This window comes from Equus przewalskii, chromosome 2, assembly GCF_037783145.1.
Source record: "Equus przewalskii isolate Varuska chromosome 2, EquPr2, whole genome shotgun sequence".
Classification (NCBI taxonomy): Eukaryota; Metazoa; Chordata; class Mammalia; order Perissodactyla; family Equidae; genus Equus; species Equus przewalskii.
This window is the reverse complement of record NC_091832.1, coordinates 87,363,603-87,390,900: the sequence shown is the minus strand read 5'-3', so window position 1 is coordinate 87,390,900 and position 27,298 is coordinate 87,363,603. Positions and strand designations below refer to the sequence as shown.

General features: G+C 35.5%; 2 protein-coding genes across 5 annotated transcripts in view; one reads left to right on the top strand and one right to left on the bottom strand.

The window, feature by feature from the left end:
• Nucleotides 1-355, bottom strand: part of ANAPC10 (anaphase promoting complex subunit 10) — a 187,505-nt gene extending 187,150 nt beyond the window's left edge. For 3 of the 4 annotated variants that reach the window (XR_011537124.1, XM_070608960.1, XM_070608958.1), the window contains exon 1: nucleotides 242-355. The gene's annotated coding sequence lies outside the window, so the exon portion shown is untranslated. Of the gene's footprint in view, nucleotides 1-198 lie in introns of all 4 variants that reach the window. The other variant, XM_070608959.1, reaches the window with a different exon arrangement.
• An 88-nt stretch (nucleotides 356-443) lies between these two features.
• ABCE1 (ATP binding cassette subfamily E member 1) overlaps nucleotides 444-27,298 on the top strand; it is a 28,506-nt gene continuing 1,651 nt past the window's right edge. The window contains exons 1-17 of the mRNA XM_008515365.2: nucleotides 444-581; nucleotides 6,823-6,956; nucleotides 7,997-8,082; nucleotides 10,520-10,617; nucleotides 11,614-11,731; nucleotides 12,097-12,234; nucleotides 12,397-12,466; nucleotides 12,709-12,805; nucleotides 13,739-13,828; nucleotides 18,776-18,897; nucleotides 20,780-21,001; nucleotides 23,611-23,670; nucleotides 23,769-23,827; nucleotides 24,645-24,755; nucleotides 24,834-24,976; nucleotides 25,105-25,227; nucleotides 26,675-26,786. Coding sequence (XP_008513587.1) covers nucleotides 6,854-6,956; nucleotides 7,997-8,082; nucleotides 10,520-10,617; nucleotides 11,614-11,731; nucleotides 12,097-12,234; nucleotides 12,397-12,466; nucleotides 12,709-12,805; nucleotides 13,739-13,828; nucleotides 18,776-18,897; nucleotides 20,780-21,001; nucleotides 23,611-23,670; nucleotides 23,769-23,827; nucleotides 24,645-24,755; nucleotides 24,834-24,976; nucleotides 25,105-25,227; nucleotides 26,675-26,786 — 1,752 coding nt within the window. The 5' untranslated portion in view covers nucleotides 444-581; nucleotides 6,823-6,853. The remainder of the gene's footprint in view (nucleotides 582-6,822; nucleotides 6,957-7,996; nucleotides 8,083-10,519; nucleotides 10,618-11,613; nucleotides 11,732-12,096; nucleotides 12,235-12,396; nucleotides 12,467-12,708; nucleotides 12,806-13,738; nucleotides 13,829-18,775; nucleotides 18,898-20,779; nucleotides 21,002-23,610; nucleotides 23,671-23,768; nucleotides 23,828-24,644; nucleotides 24,756-24,833; nucleotides 24,977-25,104; nucleotides 25,228-26,674; nucleotides 26,787-27,298) is intronic.

The following is a 27,298-nucleotide window of genomic DNA, read 5'->3' as shown; positions in this document are numbered from 1 at the left end:
CCACACAATTCAAAAGGAGCTAAGAAGAGGAAAACCACAGCGAGCAGGGTCTGAACCAGACTCTGTGGGTCCTGCTTGACACCTCTGCTAGATGTGCTAGAACGGGCAATGGCTAACTCCACTCCTGACCCACAGGCCTTGAGGAGATCGGGAGCGGAAAAGGAGACTGAGATTGGGGAAGAGAACGCATCTGCTTACGCTAGAACCATTCTCCACGTCGGGAAAGAGCCCAGGAACTTACAGCTTGCAGACCCGGTTCGCCTCAACTCAGGTTTTTGGGATCCCCTGCAGCTCAGCGCCACTCCCACTCAGCGTCTCAGGACAGCCTGGCCTCCCGAACGACGTTTGGAGTCGCAGCACAATGACGTCAGCTCTCGCCGTCTCGCCTTACCTACCTCCAGGGCTCCGCCCGCCGCGCTCTGTCGCGCGTGCGCACTACGTCCCTATGGCATGCGCGAGGCGGTGGCTGGGTACCGCCATTTTGGCCGGCGGCCGTAGGAACACGCTGTGTGACTGAGAAGTGAAAGCAAGAGCTGATTTGGTCTCTACGCTCCCCTCCGCGAGGGGATCGTTTTCTCCAGGTACGTGAATAGCCCGGAGGTATTTGGCTGGTAGCTGTGGTCTGCCACGTTTTAAACACTGTAGGGACGTTGTCCGACAGCGTTTAGTTAGGCCTCAGGTGGCGGCGGCGGAGGCGGCAGCGGCGCGTGGCAGCCGGCTCGGGCGGGACAGCTGGAACCGCCTGATCGCGGGCGCCGCCGAGAGCTTCAGACACCTCGCGCTTCCCCTCCAGCTGACCTGGCTCTTGGCCGCTGTTGCCCGCTATCCTCGCTAAGGGCTACGAGAATGGACCTAAGTGCCATCTCCTCAGCGATCCAACCTCCGCCGCCTCCACTCCTCCTTTACCCCGCTCCTACCCTAGAGCTGAACCTTCTCGAGAGGGAGGCACATTCAGAACTAAACAGCATCCCCTACACCCCTGCCCTTCCCCTGGCACAGTAAATGGATATATTGTCACATGTGTGTATTTGATTATGGAAAGTCGTGGCCTGTTCTTCCACCGTTTGGTGATTATGGAATGAGTCACGGCATCTTGCCGCCATGGACTCGAATACTCCGTGTCCACTCCCAGTTTTCATAGAAATGATCGCCAGACGTCGCTCTGCTGTCCCCCTAGAGTGACATGTCCTCAGCTATAACTGGAGTTATCCCAAGACATCTGCCAGTTGAACGCCTTTAGCTTTTTTGGTGTGCTTTTATAGCACTTAGCATTTTTCTCCTTAGTGATTTATCCGTTTTCGTCTTTATTAGGTCTTAAACTCCTTGAGATCAAGTGTGGTGTCTTTACTCAAAATACCTTTATTTTCTCGTGAGTAGTTCCTTCGTTGTAGGCACGATGGCCAAAGCCGATTCCCACATCCCATAAAGTACATAGGCCTGTCTTCTCTTTTTTTCTGTAGTGAAGTCGGTAAGACTGAGAAATAACTGTTAAAATAATGGGTTTTTTTGGTTTTTCTTTTAACCCTCTCTTCCATAGGACTACCAAGTAGGCATTTATGATAGTGGCGTTTGTGCTGCAGTCTTCAGTGCATCTGTTCCATATACTGAGAATATTCATTCTCTACCAGCTACCTGACAGTAATGCTTTGTCAGTGTTAACCAAGGGCTCTTATCTGTATTTGAACCAAAAGGGTTTGTGGGGGGGGGGTGGGAGGGGGGAGTTAAAAACCTTGTTCTCCCTGGAAAAAAATTTTTAGGAAGAACATTTAGGGGGAGATAAAGAAAGCAATATTAATTTAGTGTCCCTTCTAAATTAAAATTCTGAAATAAGAGTTGTGCACCACTCCCGACTTACGTGTTTTATTAGACTAATAATCTACAGTAAGTATAGGTTAGAATGTTTCACATGATATCAAGCATCATTTGTTAACAGCAGTCCTTTAAAAGCTTTGACACAGCATTATAATAATTTGGGTCATAGACTGCAAATGCTTTCCCTGTATGCCTCACTTCCTTTTTTCCTCCCAGCTGGAAGAATGACAGTGAGGGTCATTGTTTGAGTACCTATTTTGAACACAGTTTGTTTGCAAATTTGAAATACATTTAAAACCGTCTTTGTTCTCAGGAGTCTGTTACTATACTCTTCCCTTCCAAGCTTTACTGTGGTGTATCCTTCTTGAAAAAGAAAGTGGGATCCCCCTTCCCCAATTCTTGAAACTAATGTAGAAATTTAATTAATAGTGTTTACACAGTTAATTCACAGTTCTACAAAGAATCTATATTCATTTTCCCTAAATGTATTATAATTTATCACTGTTTTTTATGTAAATCAGCTTATTAGCCATTTCTGGTATGTTTTTATTCTTCTGTAAAAATTTTCTTGTTACAGTCACTTGGTTTTTAAAATGGTTTGAAATGTTAGATGAAACATTTTATAGTTTGGGAGAAATAAGGTTTAATTTAAGCAGTTTCATGATAAAAGATATGTCCTGTCAAGGAGAATTCATTATACTCATTCACCAGGTAATTTGTATGATCACCAGTTTTATTTTAATAGCTAACTAAAGAATGTTCAGTTTTTAGGGAGTTGTCACTTTCAGAGTGATAGCTTTTTTGTAGCAATTCAAAAGTCATTTAATTTCTTCCTGTTCTAATCTTTATGAGGCCTAGACTAGTTTTGAGAGGTTTTAAAGGGGTAATGTGAACCTCTTAGTTAGCATAACTGTTTATAGCATAAATATTTAGTCTCCTTTTGGGTGATTTTTTTTTTTCAATATATGCTTTAGTGGGTAACAGTCACAATAAAATATTGGTAACTTGCAAGATTTCTGAAGTTATAACCTATAGGAAAATTATTTACTTTATTTAAATTCATTTTCTCATTCATTCATTAGAAATGTTTGAGCTCCTACTATGTGCTAGGCACTGGTCCAGCTACTGGGATAAATAAACAGACAAAAATCTCTACCCTCATGGGGCCGGTCCACTGGCATAGTGGTTGAGTTCGTTTGCTCGGCTTCAGCAGCCCAGGGTTTGCAGTTTCGGATCCCAGGTGCGGACCTAGCACTGCTTGTCAAGCCACACTGTGGCAGCATCCCACATAAAATAGAGGAAGATCAGCACTTATGGCCAGTCTTCCTCACACACACAAAAAAATCTCTACCCTCATGATGGAATACATTCTACTTGGGGAGGGAAAAATATTGTCTGTGTACGTAGAGAAAAAGAGAATATATGATACATATATATACACACACAGGATAAGTGTGTCCATACACCATATATATACATATATGTATATGAAATATACCGTACATATGTATGACGTAGTATGTGTACTATGTATATACTATATATACATATATATGAAATATATACTCTGTCACATAGTAGAGGGACAGAAAGGCAGTTGGGTATGTTTTTTGGTTATATAGTTAGAAAAAGCTCACTGAGAAATAAACATTAAAGACTTGAGGGAGTGAGCCATTTAACTCACAAGTGGAAATAGCATTATAGGCAGAGGGAACAGAAAATGCCAAGATCCTGAAGCAGGAGCGTGTCTGGCGTGTGCTAAGAATTAGCATTATAGGCAGAGGGAACAGAAAATGCCAAGATCCTGAAGCAGGAGCGTGTCTCGCATGTGCTAAGAACAGCAAGGAACCGTTGTGGCTGGAGCAGAATGAACAAGAGCTAGAGTAGTTGGAGATGAGATCAGGAAGTTAACAGAGGTTGATCAGTGCCTCATTGGTTATTTTAAGGACTTCAGCTTTTACTCAGAGTGAGTAGGGAAGCCATTGCAGGATTTTCAGTAGAGGAGTGCCATGATCTGCTTTACACTTTAAAAGGATCATTCTGATTCCTATATTGAGAATGAACTGTGAAGAGTTGGAATAGAAGGAGGTAAGAGTAGAAGCAAAGAGAGAGATTAGGAAGCTATTAGAGTAATGCTGATAAGAAATAATAATGGCTTAGACCAGAGTCATGAGAAGTCAGATTCTGGATGTATTTTGAAGGTAAATTTGACAGAATTTGCTGTTGTGGCGTGTGAAAAATAACTTCAAGGATTTTGAGTAAATGGAAGACTGAAGTGGTCATTTAACAGAATGAACAAGGCTGCTAGAAAAGCAAATTTGGGTGGGGATTTTAGGAGCTCAGTTTGGCAAATGCATATTAGACCTTTAAAAAAAGACGTTAGGTGGGTGGGTAGATAGATATACAAGTTTAGAGTTAGAAGAGGTGTCCTGACTAGAGATAGAAATTTGAGAGCTGGCAGCATATAAATAGGATTTAAAGCCATGAGACTAGTATAGAATACCTTACAGAATGAGGATGGATAGAAAATATGACCAAGTATTAGAGCACTGTCAAGTTTTAGGAACCTAGGACATGAGGAGTGACCAGGAAAGTAGAAGGAAAAGCATTATTAGTGCTGTATACCAGAACCAAATTAAGGAAGGGTTTCTATCTAGTAGGAAAAAGTTGTAGTTTGTGTCAGACGTAATAGGTTAGATAATAGGGTAAATTAAGGACTGATAATTATAACCATTTGTTTTAGCCAGATAAAGAACAGTTATGGCCTGACTAGCTGTTTTGATGGAATGATGGGCACTAAAGCCTGGAATGGATTACAGAGAAATTTGAAACACTGACTACAGGCAACTCTTTCAGATAGTCTTGGCTATTAGCAGAAGGAGAAATAAAGCAGTGGCGGAAGATGGGGTCAGATAACAGAATGTTTGAATGCTGATGGGAGTAACCCAGTGGAGAGAATGATGGTGTGAAAGACAAAAGAGAGAATTATTGGAACATTCTCCTTAGCAGATGCCTTTTAGTGTGCAAATGGACTTAGCTATGGAAATACATATAGTGTGATTGCTGGTTGGCATAAGGGTTCACTTGAGATGACACTAGTCTACATGGCTTTGTTTTTTTTCTCTACCCATTTTCAGCTGTATGTGTGCAGGTGAAGAATTGTGTTTTACCAGGGTTGTAGTTAAGGGCGTAAATGATTGACAATGGAATTTGAGCTGGATATGGAGGGAAATGAAGATACTAAGCGCTGAGGGACAGTGGAAATGTGGTAGAATCAAGAGATAGTGATAGTAGATCTGGGGAGTGGGAGAGTTCAAAGAGTTGTTGGATTGTTGTGTACCAGAGTGGTGAGCTGAAAAGATAGGAGTAGTGGTTGGAGAATGGGGTATTTGAAATAGAGTTTATGGAAAGATTGCAGTTATTGGTAATGATGAAGTCAAGGATTTCTCCCAAGGAATGGGTGGCTCAGGTAGGGTGAAAGACCAAGATCGTTGGAGGAGAGAGGTTCATGAACCAAGAGGACAGGCTATTGGTGGAAGGATCATCTATGATTTTCAACATGTTGAAATCACCAAGAATTATGACAGGAGTTGTAAAAGAGAGAATGAAAGTTAGTCAAGGGCTGAAATCTTCAAAGAATGGGAGGGAGTGATATAATGGTGAGTAATGACTAAAGCAGTTGGATGATCTGAGAGGCAAAAAGCTGACTGTTTTTAGTGAGGAGAGAGACAGAATAATAGTCTGGGAGCAGCATTGAGGAGCAAGATCTCTTAGCTCCCTCCAAGCCTAATGATATTGAGGGGTGTGAGAAAGGGTTGAGAGTTCTACAAGGAGAGAATCAGTCTGTCAAAGAAAAATCAGGATTCAGGATCGTAGTCATTGATAGAAAAAGCCAGCAGAATGTCTTTGTTGATGGATAGTCTTTTGACTTCAGGGTGTTTCATTACATATTGGAATAAACCGAAGTATTAAGGCACTTTTTAGAATTATTTACTTTAATCACCATCCTAAGAATATTAATGTCTGTCACTAAGCCCTATATTGTGAAAGATTTTTAAGTTCACTTTGACCTTAGCTGTGTAATTGATGGCACAATATCAAGACATAAAAGCTTTAAAAGTGAGCACAGTCTATAGCCAGAGTTACTTGGTCTCCTTTTCATTTCAGTGCTGTTAGCATAAAATTCATTTTGGCTGTATTACAAATTCCCAGAAAAGTGAAGTTTTCACTTTTTCTAGTTGATCGACATGACAACCATAACCTTAATAATTTTTGGCCATTTGTATCAGTAGTGTCATAGTCGGATGGGTAAGACATGAAGTAGTGCTTAGTTCGTGGGAAGGAATAAACATCTTTATCTTAGGTATTAGTTTTCATGTCAGGTCTTTCTATTCTGTCTTTTGGTCTGTATTCATACACTGGTATCAGTATTAATTACTGAGGCCTTATATCGTTTTTTTCCATCTCTCAAGTCTAGGTTCCCACGTCCCCGTTGCTCATTTTCAGTTTTCTTAGCTATTACTACTTCCTTTCTTTTTACGTAAGAGCTTTAGACTTGGTTTGTCTGGTTTATTTCTTTCCCCTTGAGATTGGGTTAAGTGTATAACCTCAGGGAAGATTGAGGTCTCTGATATTGACTATTCTCTATTGTAAAAACTGAGACAACATGTTGTTCTGTTTGTTCAGGTCTCATATGTCTTTCAGTGGTATTTTGAAAGTTTCCTCAAATGTGCCTATATCTTGTTAAGTTGATTCCTAGATCTTTTCTTTTTTGTGACTTTTGAAAAGAATGTTTTTTTCTTTCTTTATAAAAGTCTTCTGATGAATGGTGTATCTGTAAAATTCTGTTTTCCCAACCTTACTAAATTATTTTATTGCTTTTGCTAGGTTTTTTTTTCCTATTTTCAGATAATCATATCTGAATGTAGTGATAATTTATGTCCTCCTAACTTTATTTCTCTTAATTAATTGCATTGACTGTGCCATAATTTTGTTAATTTTCTTTAATAGGAGAGCTGGATATTCTTACTTCTTTAGAATTATGGCAGATAAATTGACGAGAATTGCTATTGTCAACCATGACAAGTGTAAACCTAAGAAGTGTCGGCAGGAGTGCAAAAAGAGTTGCCCTGTGGTTCGAATGGGTAAGCTATTCTTTGGATCATTTAAGAACAGAGGTTTCAGAAGAAATAAATTGGCTTCATAGTTCTCCAGGTTTTAGCATATACTTTTTTTCCCCATTAGTTTCTTTAAAATATAAAGATAAGACCACATTTTTTTCTAAATTTCTCTTGTTGCCTTATGATTAAATGATCCTATTTTTTTAAACTGTATTGTTTAATATATTTTAAAGTTGACTAAATCTAAAATCAAACCAGAGTTCAGGTTACTGAGATTCTTACTGTTCTGCAAAATCCTGTAATTACTTTAAATCATCGAGAGAAGGCTGCCAATATGTTTGTATTTGATAGTATTCTCATTTTAAAAAACAAGAAAGAAGAGCTTAATAAGAATGACAATTCATAAGGATTTGCTGTGTTTTCAAGATTAAATTTACAATTCATTCTTTGTAAGGGCTGTGTTAGTCTTTAAGGGCTGTGTTAAAGTAATTGTTACTTTAATGTACTCGGGAGGTGTAAGTTTATTGAATTGTAAGAGAAACTTTAGATGTCATCTGTTATAGTCTACCATGCTATTCAGAAATTCCATTATTAATATTCTTAATGCCAAGTTTAATTTTGTCTGTATATTAGATGGCTACATTCCTTTCTGGAGCTTCACTGCTTTAGCTAACATATTTTATTCCTTTCTCTGATGTACATTACCACTTTCAAGGCATATTTTGTGAATTAAATATTCAGGTCAGTCAGCTTAAAAATAAAACTTATAGGATCTGCTATATTTTCACTAGCATATTTTCTTTTCCAGTAGTAAATTAAAATAAGCATATTGGAGTCATCTCTCTCTTGCCTGACAAGAGTATTCATACAAGTAATAAATTCAGAAATCTATCCCCACAAAACACTGATTTAAGACATTATCTCAAATGTATTTCTTTGTGTGGCCTTTGTTTTTGAAAATCTGCTTCTGTATGAAAATTTTGAACCAGAATTGCCTAAATAACAATGTTCAGAAAATTAGAATGTCAAGAAAAATGACTTAATTCTGTCTTTTCCTTTGCCAGGAAAATTATGCATAGAGGTTACACCCCAGAGCAAAATAGCATGGATTTCTGAAACTCTTTGCATTGGTTGTGGTATTTGTATTAAGGTAAATGCTTATTTTATTTATTGGATCGAATTTCTAACATGGAGATGAAATTTCAAAACTCTGAATACATTATAACTATTTTTTAAGGGGCAAAATATAAAACAATAGGAAAATGGTGTTCTTATATCAATAATCTAATATTCTTGCTCTTTTAATTAGTTAAACCACCTTATTTAAAAGTTATCCTTGCCATACTCGACTTTGTAAAGCCATTTCCAACCGAAATTAATTTCTTTTTTTTCACCCTTTTATGAGGGCATTCTCCAGCATGTCTTTACCAGAACTTTTTAGAAATATAAGTACAAAAAATATGAGTCATATTACATGCATTTTTGGTCTGTATTTAATTTTAAATTGCACCTTTTAAATAGAAATGCACACAGCCAAAAATTTTTTGATTTAGCCTAATCCTTAAGTGCTGCTTCTGCTCTATTATACGTGCTTCTATGTTGGATTTAACCCAATAGTGTAATTTTTCAAAATACGTCAGTTTTTGTTGCAGTGAAGAGTTTGATTTGGGCTTTTGACTTAAGAATGATGGATTTCCAACTTTATTTCATAAAAGATATTTAAGAGCCAGTGCATAAAGTTCTTAATTAAGATATTTTTATTTGTAGATAATGCATTTTAGAGAGGAACTTTACCAGAATAGGGATACCACCCTGTTATTTATTCTAAAAAGGCTTATGTGTATTTTACATTGGTTTCTGAGTCCTCGGTGAAGTTTCTGAATCCTCGGTTAAGTGTCCGGAAAAATTTCATTGGTACCTGAAAGTGTTTCCCTTGTTTTGAAAATATAAGCAGGAGACATTCCTTCTTATTAGTAAATAAGAGATTTACTAATCTCTTATTATGTACCTGGCAATGTTCTGGGTGCTGGAAATCTGATTTTGAACAGTATGTTATCTATTTTTTTTCTTTGCTGCTATTGAAAATTGAAATTCCAAAATTTGGGGTATGCACTTCAGTGGCTGAAAAGATACTAATGTGATGAATCTTTTTGGGAGTGGGAGTAATATATACCCCCAAACACTGAGATACTTAGATATAAACCTCATATATGGACAGTATGGATATTTTTTTCCTTGTATATTTAGAGAAGTTTAAATTATTGTAGCCTATAAGCATTTTATATGCATTGATGGAATAATAGAGAATTCTGTAAATAGAGATAACCTCATTTGCAGAAGAATATTTTATGTAAAGAATTAATAGTTTTTGGGGGCAGCCTGGTGGCACAGCGGTTAAGTTTGCAAGTTCCCCTTCCATGGCCTGGGGTTCACCTGTTCGAATCCCAGGTGCGGACCTATGCACTGCTTGCTGGCCCATGCTGTGGCAGGCATTCCACATAAAATAGAGAAAGATGGGCACGGATGTTAGCTCAGGGCCAGCCTTCCTCAGCAAAAAGAGGAAGTTTGGTGGCAGATGTTAGCTCAGGGCTAATCTTCCTGGAAAAAAAATTGAAAAAAAAAATGAGAAAAAGAATTAGTAGTTTTGGTTAGAGGGTGGTAATTACTTTGTTAGATAATGAGTTTTGTTTTTGTTTTTTAATTCTCTATATTCTTTTATGAAATGAGAATTCACTGAAATCTTTATGTGCAGAGACTTTTTAATTGGTCCCCTGAACTCAGTGAACAGTTCTGCTAAATCTCTAATCTGAGGCTATTCTTTTTGGGTGTACCTTTATCTGTACAGTTTTAGTTATCTGTACTCCTGAGAAATTTTTCTAGCAACAATACCACTCTTAAATGACCTTCCAGTTGTTGCCATTCTTGTCCCTTGGGCATTTATCTGATTGATAGTCAACTGTTATTTGAATAAGTTCAACTTTTTTTTTAATGTGAATTTACTTAGTTGCCATATGAAGCATCTTTTTCATATGGGGTGGTTAAAATTCACAATGGAAAGACATTAATCCTTGCTCTGTGCACTTATCATGCTAGCTCTTGGTGGGACATAAATAGGCCAAAAAAAGGTACAATCCATGACCTTAGAGGACTTTACAAGGTAGAAAAGGAGGCATACAAAGACAGGAAGAAGGAAGTAGAGGGAAAGCATCTGTCATGGACTGAATATGAAATCGTATACTCAGTAGCCATGTTTTATCTTGCCTTAGCCTTCTGTCTAGTAATGTAGAAAACACACACATAGACCAAAAATTGCTCAAGTTCTGTAAGGTTTTTCATAAATATTAAACACACATTAAATGTCTAAGATTAGGCCAGTCACTAAGGGGAATACAAAATTAGTTGATAGGATTCTTGCCTTCATGGAACTTAACCTTTATTCTTTAAGTGAAAAAGAAAAGGAAATGAAACAATACTTTACATCTTTGTGAAACTCCCATGTTTGGAAGATTGCATATGAAAAATTCTTAATCTATCCATTTTAGTCATTTGTATCTTTCTAAAAATTAATTCTTTACTTTAAACAACAGAAATGCCCCTTTGGCGCCTTATCAATTGTCAATTTACCAAGCAACTTGGAAAAAGAAACAACACATCGATATTGTGCCAATGCCTTCAAACTTCACAGGTATATTTTCAAGTCAACATTTCTCTTTACTTCAGTCAAGAGTAAAATACATTTGGAATTTTCAGAGAAATGCAAAAATGGAAAAAAGTGGTATTCATCATCCATTAAAGAGAAATACAATATTATCATGCAGAATCATATTAAATATGTCAGTGGTTCATTCTGGCTAACATTAGAATTACCTGGGGGTCTTTTTTAAATTGCTAATGCCTAGCCTTCAGCCCAGTTGAATTATGTCATATCTCTGAATGTAGAGTCTGGACCTCAGTAAGTTGAAAAAGCCCCCAAGTGAATCTAATATACAATTGGATTTGCAAATCACAGTTATTTAAATACCCTTATCCCCAAAATAACGTTTAATGGAATTTGTGTTTGATTTTATTTATCTATTAATCTCATGATCTACAGAGAATATTACTCTGAACTTGGAGATAGATTGTTAAATCACAGGAGTTCTTTGAGATTTAATTTGCTGAACACTAATATTTTGAATCTGGGAGTCTAGATTTAACTAATAAAAAGGTATTTCTCAACCTGCCAGCTTTAAGGGGCCTACTGCAGCAGGGAGAATAAAGTGGAATATTTCTAGTTGATGTGGCACTTCTCTCCTTGTAAGTAAGTGGCAGGTCAAAATTAAAAAGAGACAGTGTGAGGTTGCACCTGCTATGTAATTTTGTAGCAAAGCATTTTGTTATACATTAAAACCAAGCCTTATATGTAAAGAAGAATCGTTATACTTTAGAATGGACTTTGAATGAAAATTGAGAAAATAAAATTTGGAGTAATATTGGTTATGGATGCATTTCTAACAATTAACAGTTTAAGTTAATCTTGGCTGTCTTTTTCTTTTTTTCTAATAGCCAATAATATCTGGCCTATATCTCTTAGCTTATTAATGGATGTGTGTGGAGTGCAAGTGGATTAAAATAGATCATTCAGATATTATGGTACTTTTTCTGCCTAAGTCTGAGTTTTATTTTTGTATGCTTATGACAGGTTGCCTATTCCTCGTCCAGGTGAAGTTTTGGGATTAGTTGGAACAAATGGTATTGGAAAGTCAACTGCTTTAAAAATTTTAGCAGGAAAGCAAAAGCCAAACCTTGGAAAGTATGACGTATGTATTACCACCTTATAAAAACGAATGTCTTGGGTTGGTTTTATGAGACTTTGAAGGAGCGTATGTGTGATTTTTCTTTTACTGTCCTTGTTTTCAGGATTATTTGTGGAATTAATTCTGAGAAACTGCATATAGATGGAAGTCCTTGCTTTTTAATTAAAATCTGTTATTGCTACATAGCTAATAATTCTGAGCATCCTTAAACTGTTGAGTTGGTATGCCTTGATTTGAAATTAAATCCACTTCTAATCTTAAGTTAGATGCCAGAAGTATTCTATTTGGATATATGTTCTATTTTGTATAACAGCCATCCTCTTTGCAATTGTGTTGTTAAATTCATGTAATTATACCTATATTTCTAGGATCCACCTGATTGGCAAGAAATTTTGACTTACTTCCGTGGATCTGAATTGCAAAATTACTTTACCAAGATTCTAGAAGATGACCTAAAAGCCATTATCAAACCTCAGTATGTTGACCAGATTCCCAAGGCTGCAAAGGTCAGTTTGCTTTTTAGGAGGAATTTATGCATTCTAGATATAGGTAGAGGTATAAAAGATATATCAAAGAAAACTTATTTTACTTTGTAACTCTTTATAATATTGGAAGAATTTTAATGTTGATAGAAAATAGTAGTAACTACTTCTGGTATATCATCACAGGGGACGGTGGGATCTATTTTGGACCGAAAGGATGAAACAAAGACACAAGCAATTGTATGTCAACAGCTGGGTAAGTGTTTATTTTGTGTATGTTTTAATAGGGCCTGAACTTAACTCATAAAAATAATCTTTGTATGGATTACTGAAATAAACGGGAAAATTTCTAGTAATTGTCATTATTTACTTTATATGTTATACAGTTTTCAACTGAAATATCATTCAAACCCAGAATGACATGAAATATTCATTTTACTTAGAAGAGATAAAATAAAACTTACAACATTGAAGACAATGCCTCTATGTTCTTTGTAGATTTAACCCATCTAAAAGAACGAAATGTTGAAGATCTTTCAGGAGGAGAGTTGCAGAGATTTGCTTGTGCTGTCGTCTGCATACAGAAAGCTGATATGTAGGTTTCTTTATAACTTTTGTACATCTTAATCCTTATTGTAGAGTTTGTATTTGTAATGCTGCTAATAAAGCAGTAGTTTTGAAAGAAATTAATGGAAATTGGATCTTAAGTTTCTAATTTTTGAGGTAAGAGGTTGAAGCAGTTGTACATCCATTGTCCATTCGCCTTGTTATTCCCGCAGGAGAAAAAACTAAATAAATAAATAAAGATAAGTACTTTACAACTTATGGGTTCCAGAGTTTTTTAATATGAAGTCACTTATTATTTAAATTCTTTTTGTATATAACAAGGATATTTTTTAAGACTTAAGCTCTCCAACCAGACCAGCATGTTTTTTAAATACTTTAAGTAGAACATGAGGTTTTTTTAGGTTACCCCAAGTCAAGGTGACATGCCATGTGGGAGAGAAAAGGGAAATGAAAAAGGCAAGTTTCCTGCCTACCTTCTACTGCCTCTCTTCTCCCAGATATTTATTGCTCCCGTCTTTTTCTGCATTTCTACTCTGGCATCCAATGCACGCTAGCTCTTCTTCACACAAAGTATTCTGTAATTTTGTGCCATGCCCTCCTTTCCAAAAACTGTGTTTGCATTAATGCAGCTCACTTTAGTTAATAAGAGATAAGCTCTCTGAATTACTTCTGACTATATCAGGATATTTTTCCTGAGGAGATAACATTTGGTAAATTAACCTAATCTGGGAATCTCTCTCCAGACTCAATATGCAGTCCTGCTGTTCATAATTTCTTTTCTTCTACTTCTGAGCGGAATACAGAAGTTTTTACCATTACAGGGTGGACTCCTCAGTAGTATAAGAGGGGATTTTTGTTGTTGTTAAATCAGAAACTATATTACAGTGCTTTAAAATAATATGCAAGGTAGAATTGTCATATTTGTCTCTCAAATTATTGTATTTGTTTTTCTTTTTCGTAGTTTCATGTTTGATGAACCTTCTAGTTACCTAGATGTCAAGCAACGATTAAAAGCTGCTATTACTATACGATCTCTAATAAATCCAGATAGGTAAGTACAGATTTGGTATATGCCTGTGTTATTTTGTTTGAGGAGTTTTACAGATTTCTAAAGATTAAACAGGGACCATCAGTGTCATATACACGTTCATGTTTTCCATGTTGGTTATTTGGAGCTACCACTTGAATTTACCTTCCTCTATCTAGAACAGAGGTTCTTAATGTAAGATTCACTTAGTACCATGCCTGGTTCCAGAGAGCCTAGGAATACTCTGAAATGATACGCAAATCCAGCATATATGTATGGATTTGTGGGAAGCAGATCCTTAGCTTTTACCAGATCCTCAAATGGATATGTCACTCAAACACACAGAAAATTTAAAACATTATAAGGATCACCGGAGTAATTCTGGTTCAGGATCTTTCTGAGCACAAGAGAGTTCTTATAACCTCTGTTAAGTAATGACAAAAACCCTGTATTTATGGGGTGCCTTTGTAGTTTGGAGAGTTTTTAAATCCATTATCTCATTTGAGCCTCTCATAGTAATCTTACAAGTTAAGATGTTTAGGTGGTATTCCCATTTTGCAGATGAAGAAGTTTAAGGTCAGACAAGCTAGTTATTTGTTCTAGGTTGCAAATTTACTATATGGCAAAGCTGTGACCAGAGCCCAGGATTTTTTATGCCTCTGCTTAGTGACTGATTTAATACACGGCTGATCTTAGAAGAAAGCAAGAGAAATCCCTAAGGATCAAAAACCAAAGAAAACTATAAAGAGAAGAGACAAGGACATGGCTTTCCTGAGGGATGATGCTCATCTCTGTATTAGGTCTTGGGCTTTAACAACCACTTGTGGGCAAGAAGCAAGGCTTTAAGTTGGATTATCACACATGTAATGCAAGGACTCTCAAAGGACTGCTTTCTCAGCAAAAGCACAAGCACATGAAGATGTCAAGGAAGCATATGTCTGCCACTCACTGAGCTCTTCGGGCTTGGAGGGATGGCTTCCCTTCAAATCTATTCATGGACCAGCGACTCACTTGGATATGGAATTGAAATTTATATAACCAGGGGAGTCTAAGAACTCTTCCATGGCAAGAAAGTAACACAAAAAGAGGATCCTAGAATCTTTAGTCCTATTGTACCAAGCAGAAGCAAACATAAAACCACTCTGGAGGGGTATGCCCTCAACCCTGGTCACACAAGATTCCTAGAGGTAGACTTGTGAGCTCAAATCCACGGTTATAAATGACAGGAGGAAACTGTCTGCAAATGAGTCAGTAGACAACAAACAGCAGGATTAGACCTTCAGGTGACATTCTCAAAGAGACTATAACATAATGTTTAAAATAAATAAAAACATAAAAGGATTCAAACCCTAAGAATATGATACTACAAGCAATAGGTAAATGTTCAAAAAAAACCCATACAAATCTAGAAATCAGTATAGTTGTGACATTTGAAAGCTCACTGGACAGATTATAGATAGGTTAGGGACAGCAGAGAAGAACATTAGAAACCTGAAAAAGTTGATCTGAACAAATTACCAGAATGCAGCAGAGAAAGAATGAGTTTGAAATATGTAAGGGAAGTTCAGAGACATGGAGAATGGAATGAAAAGACTATTTACATATAGCTTAATAGGACTTTGAAAAATAAAGCCATGAAAAACTTATGATTCAAGGAGCAAATGATTCATCTACATGCTTTGAAGTGAAACTTAGTATATCAATGATAAAGAGACAACCCTAGTTGGGCCAAATAGTACCCATAATTTTCACTTCATAGATAGCCTGGGCGTTATGATAGGCTCTTGGGGGAATGTAAGAATATGAAATGTAGGGGCTGGCCCAGTGGCGCAGCGGTTAAGTGCGCATGTTCCACTTCGCGGCCCAGGGTTCACTGGTTCGGATCCTGGGTTCAGACATGACACCCCTTGGCAAGCCATGCTGTGGTAGTCATCCCACATATAAAGTGGAGAAAGATAGGCATGGATGTTAGCTCAGGGCCAGTCTTCCTTAGCAAAAAGAGGAGGATTGGCAGCAGATGTTAGCTCAAGGCTAATCATCCTCAAAAAGAAAAAAGAATATGAAATATAGTCCCGGTCTTCAAGGACTTTACAATCTGGTAAAGAAAAGAATACACCCTAGCCGCTTTTTTGATATGTTTTTATACCTCTTTATTATACTGAAATGAAAGTTATAGATATCTGCCTTCACACACAATTTTTTTTTTTAACATCAAATAACATCCTAACCATAATAAAAAGGAGAACTGAAAGGATAGTATTCTACACCCAGGTGACATGTATCTCAGTATGTAAATATTTAGGCAAATCACTACAGTCCTATATTTGACAGGGCAGTGACTTTAATTGTAATAGGGATGGCACATCAAAACAAATTAGATTGACAGAGTCAGTGAAATTAATGTTAGACATTTTTACAAATGTACTGGTTCTTATTTATAGGTATAAGGTTAAACTAATCTCTAGTGATTGATGATAAAAAGTTACAGGAAGTATATGTGCATCCTGAAATTCTGCATGTCAAGGTATACTTTCAGTCTTTAATGCTGTAAAAAAATTTTGAAGGTCATAAACAACAAGAAAGAGAGGATAGATTGGAGAGCGGAATAATAATGCAATAGGTTTTCTAAATTTGACCTCTAAGAAGATCTTTAGTGATATTAAAAACCAATAAGTAACCCAAAATTAGTTGTAGAGTGTAAATATTCACAGCATAGATTTCTCATTATGCTGTAGATTTCTGTTTCTTGCCAAACCCTCAGAGAATAGAATAGCTCACCTAAATCTTTTTTACATTTTGGACTTTTGCATAAGCTTCATTTGAAGGTAGGGAAATCAAGGAGATTTGACTTTTTTCTTTTCAAAGCAAATTAAAAACTAGTCGATAATAGCATGCTGCTTTACACTGGGCTTTGAAGATTTTAAGGATAAAAAGTAGAGAATTATTCCAGATAATGGAATATTGCCAACAAAGACACCAAGGCAGGATGAGTATTGGCTCACTTGAGTGATTTGCTGTTTTTATTGATGCTTAGCACCCTCATGGTAGAAAACATATCCTCTTAATATTTCCTGTTCATATTAAGCTTGCCCCCACCTTGTTTTATATTCCTGCTTTTGTCACCTGAGACCTGGATTACTGTGATAGCTTCCTAAAAAAAGAAAATTCTTGCCAGATTAATCTTTCTGAAGTGTTTTTTTCATACCATTCTCTTATTCTAGAACTGTGCGGTCGCCTCTAGCTGTATGTTGCTATTTTAATTTTAATTAAAATTAAAAATTTATTTCTTCAGTCACACTAGTCACATTCCAAGTGCTCCATGTTCCAAGTAGCTACTTGCTACCACGTGAGACAACATGGGGATAGAACATTTCCACAATCACAGAAAGTTTTACTGGACAATGCTGTTTAAGAACCTACCAATTTCCCCATTGCCAATTAGCATAAGTCCAAATTCTTCATTTTGTCATTCAGCAACTTTATTAAATATCTGTTCGGTACATAGCACAAGACTAAAGATCATAGAGGTGCTAAAATGTGTTATAGTTTGTCTTCAAGGTGTTTTATGGGCAAGTTGTAGGGGTACTCAAAAATAACAAAGTCCAAGTATCAGTTCAGAGTTACAAGAGTTCAAGAGTGGGGGAAAGAAAGTTCATCTGCGTATTAGGGAGGGTATTCCTACAAAGGTAGGATTTGAGATGGACCTCAGAGGGTTAAGGCGGATTTCAGCAGGTAAGGATTTAGGCATGAGACCATTTAGGAGAGAGAATAGCCCTTAGATACAAATATGGAAAAGTGGACTATTCAGGAAACAATGAGAGATCCATTTTTCAGTGTGTCCTACATATATATGAAATAAGAGAAAATAATAGCTGAAGTTTTGGAAGATTTTGAAAAAAGTCTTAAGGATGTTATGTGTTTCATTTGGAGCTGCAGGCCACATCTGAGGACCTGAAGAAAATGAGATTTGTCAAAAGTCTGTTGCAATATTGGAAGGAACATAATGAGAACCTGAACTAGAATTTAGGCAGAGGAAGAGAAGGGTGAAATAGACACAAGACATTGTTAAGAGTTCACACACTTGACAATTTAAATAATAGATCACTGTGAATAAAATGTCACTTTTTATGGGAGTGATGATTCCATTAATACAAATCTGGAGAGTTTTTATTTGTACAGGAAGCTGATAGATAAAGTTGGAATTTGATGTGTTTGCAGGACATTGCTTTTTGAACAAACTGAACTAAGTTGAATAGGAATAAAGTGCTGCATAAAAGCTTCATGACTTGTCTAATAGTTTCTACACTAACAATACTTTTTCTTATCACTTCAAAAGTCATGTCATATCCCATCCCATTTATAAAGTGCTCCAGAACACACTAACCTATTTCCTTTCTGACCTCTTGGTTTTATCTGTAGAAGATATTTTGCTATGTCGTCTTTTGCTGTTGTTTCGTATCTATTCCTTACCTTCCCCAGCAAAATTGAAAGTTCTCTGGTTAAGGTTCTCTGTCATGTTTTTTATGTATCCTCTACTATAGCTAGCATGAGACAGGACAAGTAGAAGGGCTTAATGCATAAGCCCTTCTTGAATTGAGCCCATGTTGAATAGCATAAACGGTTTAGGCTACATCTGATTTAAGTCTGTTATATTTGTTTCTACTTTGTAAAGTTTAAAAGTACGTTCTTTATTAGCAAAACACATTTCATATATCCATAAACTCTTTCATATTAACTTGTTTTCTTTTAGTTTAGGTAAACATTTTGAAATATGAACATTGATAATGAGTCTTAAAGAAAATGTTTTATGGCTTTTGCTTAATATGGTCTTTACACTTAATTTAAAAATACATCTATTTTCCTGAAGTTTATTCTATAGTAAAAAAAGTTGAGTTTTAATTATAATTGAATATAATTTTAATTATGTATGTTATATTACATTTAAAAATAAAAATCTATGTTGATTTTCAGATATATCATTGTGGTGGAACATGATCTAAGTGTATTAGACTATCTCTCTGACTTCATCTGCTGTTTATATGGCGTACCAAGTGCTTATGGTGTTGTCACTATGCCTTTTAGTGTAAGAGAAGGTAACTTGAAAAACTGTTTTCATAAATGCTGTATTTTTTTTCACTCTGTTGCTTAGAAAATATATTATTGTTGATGTTAAGTAGTTACATGTTGCTATAATATTATTTATCCAAAACTCCAGTCTTATGGAATGTACTCACTGAACAGAATGTATATGTAAGGAGATATATATATATATATATATCAGTTGTTATACAAAACCTCTTTTTGGAGAATTTTCTGTTGGGGTGGGTAGAAATGCTTTATCAACTTGCTGTATTAAAAGTTTCTTTTATATTTTGACTTCAGCATCATTGGCGTCTTCAACTTTTATCTTTGACAGGCCAATACCAGTAGTGAAACTCTTAAAATTCATTTAGTGCTCATCTTGTTTTCATGTTTGAAATTTATCTGTATCTTAAGTGTGTGGGAATAAGACTGTCCAAAAGTCTAATAAGACTTTTAGGCACTTTGACTAAATGGCCACTAAGGCTTCTTCCAGTTTATGTTTTAATTTGGGGTATTAATTTTTTAACCTCACACTTAAAATTTTTAAGTAGTCCAAGATCAAAAAACATGCTAGTTTTGGCAGAGTAAATGTATCTATTTATTTATTCTGTCAGCAAATATTTATTGAATGCCTATGTTTTAGGCTAAGGATACAGGCCCCCTGATGCAGCTCTCAACTCCAGATGAAATGAGTAACAGTCTTAGGCTTTCTTTCAAGACCTTCCAAAACTTTAGCTACTAGCTTTTTCTTATTTCACTTTTGTATAGAAACACTTTAAAACAATCTTTTCATTGTTTCCCAAATAACCTTTTTCATTTTTGTGTGTCTGCCACTGTGGATTTTAACAACTTGTGTGGAGAAATTCTCATGTACAATATTTTAGTTTACTTTCAGTTACTAAAATCTGTTTAGATAATGGTGTTTATCTTTGAACAGTAAAGCCCAAAAAAATGTTAAATGAAGTTAGTTCATTATTATAAATTTCTTACAAACCTACAAAATTAATCTGAAAAAACCACAGTAAATTGTAACCTCAGTATGTAGTTTTGTCTCATGTGAAAATGAATACTCTTAACTCAGATTGTTTATTTGAAAAATTATTTCCCAAACTATTTTGTATCATTTTATGTCAATCTAGGAAAATATTCCATTTTTACTTGTCATTTTTCGTATAATATTAGTTTCAGGTGTACAACATAGTGATTAGACATTTTTATACATTACAAAATGATCAGCATAAGTCTAGTTACCATCTCTCACCATGTAAAGTTATTAAAATATTATATAACTAGAAGTTTATATCTCATAATCTCCTTCACCTATTTGTTCTGTCCTCCTACTCTTCTCCCCTCTGGCAACCACCGGTTTGTTTTCTCTATCTTTGAGGCTCTTTCTGTTTTGTTGTTTGTTTTGTTTTTTGGATTCCACATATAAGTGAAGTCATATGGTATTTGTCTTGCTCTTTCTGACTCATTTCACTTAGCATAATACCCTCTAACTCCATCCATGTTGTCGCAAATGGCAAGAATTTAATTTTTTTTATGCCTGAGTGATACTCCATTGTGTGTATATATATATATATATATACACACACATACCACGTCTTTATCCATTCATCTATCAATGGACACTTAGGTTGCTTTCATATCTTGGCTAGTGAAATAATTCTGCAGTGAACATAGGGCATGCATGAGTTATTTAAACTTGCATTAGATACATAAAACATCATGTTATCACTGCATGTTATCATAAATCCACAGAAATTTAAAATCTATGTGTAGATTGCTCCCAAGAGAGTTTAGGATTTTGGCTTATATGATAATTTCTTGCTGTATAAAATGTTTAATCTTTAATTGATCTTTACTAATCTCTTGTCAATGATTTTCCGACAGGCATAAACATTTTTTTGGATGGCTACGTTCCGACAGAGAACTTGAGATTCAGAGATGCATCACTTGTTTTTAAAGTGGCAGAGACAGCAAATGAAGAAGAAGTTAAAAAGATGTGTATGTATAAATATCCCGGGATGAAGAAAAAGATGGGAGAGTTTGAGCTAACAATTGTAGCTGGAGAGTTTACAGATTCTGAAATCATGGTGATGTTGGGGGAAAATGGTAAGTTTTCCTTATTTTGTGATATTTGAAAGTCTGTTCTTTCTATCCATTCGTTTTAACTATTCCCTGAAAAACTTTGACTCAGTCAGTCTGAGAGCTGGATTGAATCCATACTTTTTGGGGGGGCGGGGGGGGGCGGTTATGATAGTTTACAACGTTGTGAAATTTCAGTTGTAAGTTATTATTAGTCAGTCATCTTATAGGTGCACCTTCACCCTTTGTGCCCACTCCCCACCTCCCTTCCCCCTGGTAAGCGCTAAATAGTTCTTTGTCCATGTGTTTATCTTCCACATATGAGTGCAGTCATACAGTATTTGTGTATCTGGCTTATTTTGCTTAACATAATATCCTCAAGGTCCATCCATGTTGTTGTGAATGGGACAATTTTGTCATTTTTTTTGTATTGCTGCAGTGAACATAAGGGTGCATAAGTCTCTTTGAATTGTTGATTTCAAGTTCTTTGGATAGATACCCAGTAGTGGGATGGCTGGATCATATAGGTATTTCTATTTTTGGTTTTTTGAAAAATCTCCATACTGTTTTCCATAGTGGCTGATACCAGTTTGCATTCCCACCAGCAGTGTGTGAGGGTTCCTTTTTCTCCCTAACCTCTCTAACATTTGTTATTTTTTGTCTTGGTTATTATAGCCATTCTAACGGGTATAAGGTCATGTCTTAGTGTAGTTTTGATTTCCATTTCCATGATGATCAGTAATGTTGAGCATCTTTTCATGTGCCTATTGGCCATCTTTATATCTTCTTTGGAGAAATGTCTGTTCATATCCTCTGCCCATTTTTTGATCAGGTTGTTTGATTTTGCTGCTGTTGTGTGAATACTTTATATATTATGGAGATTAACCCTTTGTCTGATATAGGATTTGCAAATATTTTTTCCCAGTTGGTGGGTTGTCTTTTCGTTTCAATCCTGTTTTCCCTTGCCTTGTAGAAGCTCTTTACTCTGATGAAGGCCCATTTGTTTATTCTTTCTTCTCTTTCCCTTGTCCGAGAAGACATGGTCCAAAAAGATCCTTTTAAGAGCAGTGTCAAAGAGTGTACTGCCTGTATTTTATTCTAGAAGTGTTATGATTTCAGGTCTTACCTTCAAGTCTTTGATCCATTTTGAGTTTATTTTTGTGAATAGCGTAAGAGAATGGTCTGCTTTCATTCTTTTACCTGTGGCTGTCCAGTTTTCCCAACACCATTTATTGAAGAGACTTTCCTTTCTCCATTGTATGTTCTTTGCTCCTTTGTTAAAGAATAGCTGTCCGTAGATGTGTGGTCTTATTTCTGGGCTTTCGATTCTGTACCATTGATCTGTGTGCCTGTTTTTGTACCAGTACCATGCTGTTTTGATTACTGTAGCTTTGTAGTATATTTTGAAGTCAGAGATTGTGATGCCTCCAGCTTTGTTCTTTTTTTCTCGGGATTGCTTTAGTAATTCAGGGTCTTTTGTTGCCCCCTGTGATTTTTAGGATTCTTTGTTCTCTTTCTGTGAAGAATGTCATTGAGTGAATCCATACATTTTTCAGTGTAGTTGACATTTGGTGACATTGTATGATTTAGTCTCACTGTCATTCAGTCAAGTTCATATTTCCTATTTTGGTTTGTAACTTTCAGTGAAAATAAGATGTTTTGCTAAGCTGGTTTTTCTTTATATAAATTGATAGAGCATTTATTCGTCTTGGAAACTGACTAGGAAGGAGAGGATAAAGATAAATTGGTAATTCAGAAGCAATCGAGTTTAAAATTTTTTCCTTACACTCCTCCATTTGGAGCTTTTCTTACTTTAAATTTAGGCTAGTCTACTTTTGTAAATAGTTATATCGCCAGCATTTTTTTGGGGAGGCTGAGGAAGACTGGCCCTGCGCCAACATCCATGCCCATCCTCCTCTACTTTACATATGGGACGCCCACCACAGCATAGCCTGCCCAAGCGGTGCCATATCCACACCCGGGATCCAAACCGGTGAACTCTGGGCTGCCAAAGCAGAATGTGCACATCTAACCACTGCACCACTGGGCTGGCCCCTCACCAGTGTTTTTTAATATTAGATTGCTGTCATAAATATAACTGTGAGATGAATTTGAGTACCAAGTATCTGGTATTGCTTTCATGATTTTAAAAAAAGATTTCAGTTGTATACTTACAGCTTACAAAATTGTAAAAGAAAAACTTTTTATGAGGATTGTTGCAATGTATCAATCTTTAGTTAATAGAGGAATTTTTAGCTGCTCTGAAATTAACTTCAATATTTTATGTAAATGGACTTTATAAATGATGGTATCAATCATAACAGCAGTATACTATCTTAATAAATTGTGTGCATTATTTTAACTAAGTCAAGTAACCCAGGACTTAGACTTTATAGACCTACCATTTATTAAAATGGTCATTATAAGCTTTAACTAGTTTATATTTCTCCTAATTAGTCTAGAGTGATACTGGAGAACTGAATCATACAAGTATTTTTCTATATAACTTTCAGAATTCAGTAATCTCAGTGTATATCTTTAAAACTAATTTCTCAATTAAAACTCAGTAGTACATAGTGATTTACTCTAAATGTGAAGCCTGTTTCAAGTCAGTTTGTTGTGTGTTGTATTGCCAGGCACCGGTAAAACGACGTTTATCAGAATGCTTGCTGGAAGACTCAAACCTGATGAAGGAGGTACTGTTAGAACGTTGAATACTTTTACTCTTTGCACATAGTAAACTTTAAAGATCTGGGTGGTTTTCAGTATTTTATTTATTTGCTGTATTTTGCAGGAGAAGTACCAGTTCTAAATGTCAGTTATAAGCCACAGAAAATCAGTCCCAAATCAACTGTGAGTTATTATTCTGTTCTTTGGTTATTAAAGAAAAGTTTTTATATATGTATATATATCTCTATCTATATATGTGTATACACACACACACACACACACACACACGTATAGCTTTCATCATATCAAAATTCTTCTCCAAGTTAGTTTCTGTACAGTTTTATATCCATAGAAGATAGTGTTATTTAGCCATAAAAAGAAATAAAATACTGATAACATGTTACAATATGGATGAACGTTGAGGACGTGAAGTTACGTCCTTCTGTTTCTACAGGTGTTGTAATGAACTTTTTAACTACAGTATCTACACTCAGTACCTCAACACGCACTCTGTTAGGCCTATTTGAGATAGCTTAGCTTACAATAAATATCTTATTTGTTGATACTTTCTATTAGCTTAGCTTTTAAGTTTTCCAACTCAGCCCTCTCCTGAGATAATAAACAAAAGGCTTCTTAAGATTTGTCTCAATCACATTATCATGCATTTTGTGTTATCTTACTGATTGCGTAAGGTTATTGGATACTCACATTGACCTTGAGAATTACTCCTATTCTCAAAGGATTTTTCCCCAGAAACATTCATCATTTACTACTTTCAAATTTTAAGATTATTGCTTTTTTTAGTTGTCAGACATGGTGGATTTTTAATTAAAAAAATCTCAAAAGATGCCATAGATGATGGATAAGCATAAAAACGCTATTGATATCTCTTGGTGGCAAATTGATATACTTTTGCTCTGGAGCTTAACTTTGTCAAGATTTATACTTAGAGTAGTTCTGTACTGAAATAAAATTTCAATGCTTTTTCCATTAAAAACAGGGAAGTGTTCGACAGTTACTACATGAAAAGATAAGAGATGCTTATACTCATCCACAATTTGTGACTGATGTAATGAAGCCTCTGCAAATTGAAAACATCATTGATCAAGAGGTACTCTAAAATAATTATTTTTATTGTTTTAAACTTTGGATGTCTCTACATAGTTTGCTAAACTTGTTCTCCAAATAGGTGCAGACGTTATCTGGTGGTGAGCTGCAGCGAGTAGCTTTAGCTCTTTGTTTGGGCAAACCTGCTGATGTCTATTTAATTGATGAACCATCTGCATATTTGGATTCTGAGCAAAGACTGATGGCAGCTCGAGTTGTCAAACGGTAATGTCCTGCTCTTAAGAGTATTACTTTTGATTATATGTACTGGCATACAACTGTGCTTAATACTAGCATTTGACTGTTTCACGATATAAAACTATAAAAGATTTCAAAATCCTTTGTTTTATTAGTTTCATACTCCATGCTAAGAAGACAGCCTTTGTTGTGGAACATGACTTCATCATGGCCACCTATCTAGCAGATCGAGTCATCGTTTTTGATGGTATTCCATCTAAAAATACAGTTGCAAACAGGTAAACTACTTTCTAAAATATTCAAACCTAATTATAAGTTCTAACAATTAGAAAATTATTTAAAATTTCCAATAAGCTTTATAAACAGTCATACCATTTTAATTTTTAAAAAGGAAAGAGCCGGAAATCCTAGAAATGATTCTATGACTCCCAAGATTATTCATATCAAATACTGGATGGGCCCAGGTAGAACAGTAGTTTTCAGACTGTTCTCCTGACTCAGGAGGATAAGCATGCAGAGCTCTGGACCCCTTACCTTTTCTTTCAGATTAACTTTTGTCTGCTTCATTATTTGGATTTCCAAAACAGGTTAGGATTTTGTCTTTGCAAATAATTTTTTGAAAACCATTGATGTCACGTATGACAAATAAAACAAGATCCACTTGATTACATGATTCGCCTAACTAACACTGCTAGTGGTAAAGCTCACAGTAGACCCCAAATATCTGGTATTGGTCTACAGCAGAGTTAAAATGAATGATTTTACCTTCTCACCTTTTTTCCTCTCGTTTTTCCCTGTTGACTTAATTGAAAGCACTTAAAATATAGAGAAGCCTAACATTCAAATCAGTTTATAAGAAATTTCCTATACTTTTAGTGCTAAAACCTTAGATTAGGTCGAACCATGTGAAATTACTGATATTTGACCATTTTTGACCTATGAAAACAGCAATTTCATGTGATTCCAGCTTAATGGTGTCTAGTATTAGAGAGTGAGGAATGGAGTTGCCATTTGAATAATTCTAAGAAATAAAAGTGCCTTACTGAGCTCTTTCCCAGAATTCCATTGTTTTCATTTTAAATTTGTATATCAATTATTGAGAATTACATATTTCTTTGAGAGTTAGGGAAATTTCTTAGACTTTATAAAGCATATTTATTCAAATAATGATCCTCCCTTTCTATTTATAAAATGCTCAAAACATTCCACGTGTGTGATGTGATGTAGCCTGATTTAAGAACTAGTTTGGGTGAAGAAGATGAATAAAGCATAGAAATTTAAAAAGGACTTCTTAGTACTGAAAACCATTATGTTGTACATATTCCCTCCAGTGCTAAATTCCTAACATAAATATTACTTTTTCTGTTAATTCTCTTCTCCCCTAAAAAATATGAGATTTGAATTTTTGTAATCTCCTAATGAATGGTTTTTTTGTTTTTCTAATATAGTACACGTCTGTCTTAAATATTTCTTTTTCCAGATCAGAAACACAGGTTAAACTGTGTGTTTTGCACAGAAATATTATAGCCAAACAAACAGTTTACCTTAAACAAAGACCTATCTCAACAGAGAATTTATAATATGCTGTCATTGTATTATTATCGAGATGACTTATGATTGGGGAATTAGAAGGAACAGTGATTTTTAATACTCTTCATCCCAAAAAGTAGTTAAATTTGGGTGGTAAAATGTAATCACAATTGATAGATCTTATTTTTTCCCTAGTCCTCAAACCCTTTTGGCTGGCATGAATAAATTTTTATCTCAGCTTGAAATTACTTTCAGAAGAGATCCAAACAACTATAGGCCAAGAATAAACAAACTCAATTCAATTAAGGTATGTAGAAAAACTATGTTAAATTGCGGATAACTTCTCACTGTAAATAATTGAAAGGCATGTTTCAAATTGGAAGCCTGTTTCATTAAAAATCTACACATATTTCCTTAATTCTAAGATTCGTGTTTTCCACCTTAATCTGGTGGCATGCTTCAGTCTGGTAGGCAGCAGTGTGATGTAGCTGCCGTTGCTGCATGGACTCAGGCAGAGCTGTTGATGTCTCGTTGAATCGTAACCACTGTTGTACTACATGTGTTGAGTTTAACTGCCATTTAAAATGTCTTCAGAAAGATTACACTAATTCAATATTGAAACAAAGAAGTTTTTGCAAGTACTTTAACCATTTCTCTTATATATTTTTCTTTTTGTGCGTGCACAAGAGCAACACAGGATTAAAATGTATATTTTAAGAGTCTAAACAAGCTCCTTAAGTGAACATAATATTCTAAACAATGGAAAAGCATTTTGTCAGTTTAATTGGCAGTTTTTTTCTTTCTTTGTGGTACATAAAA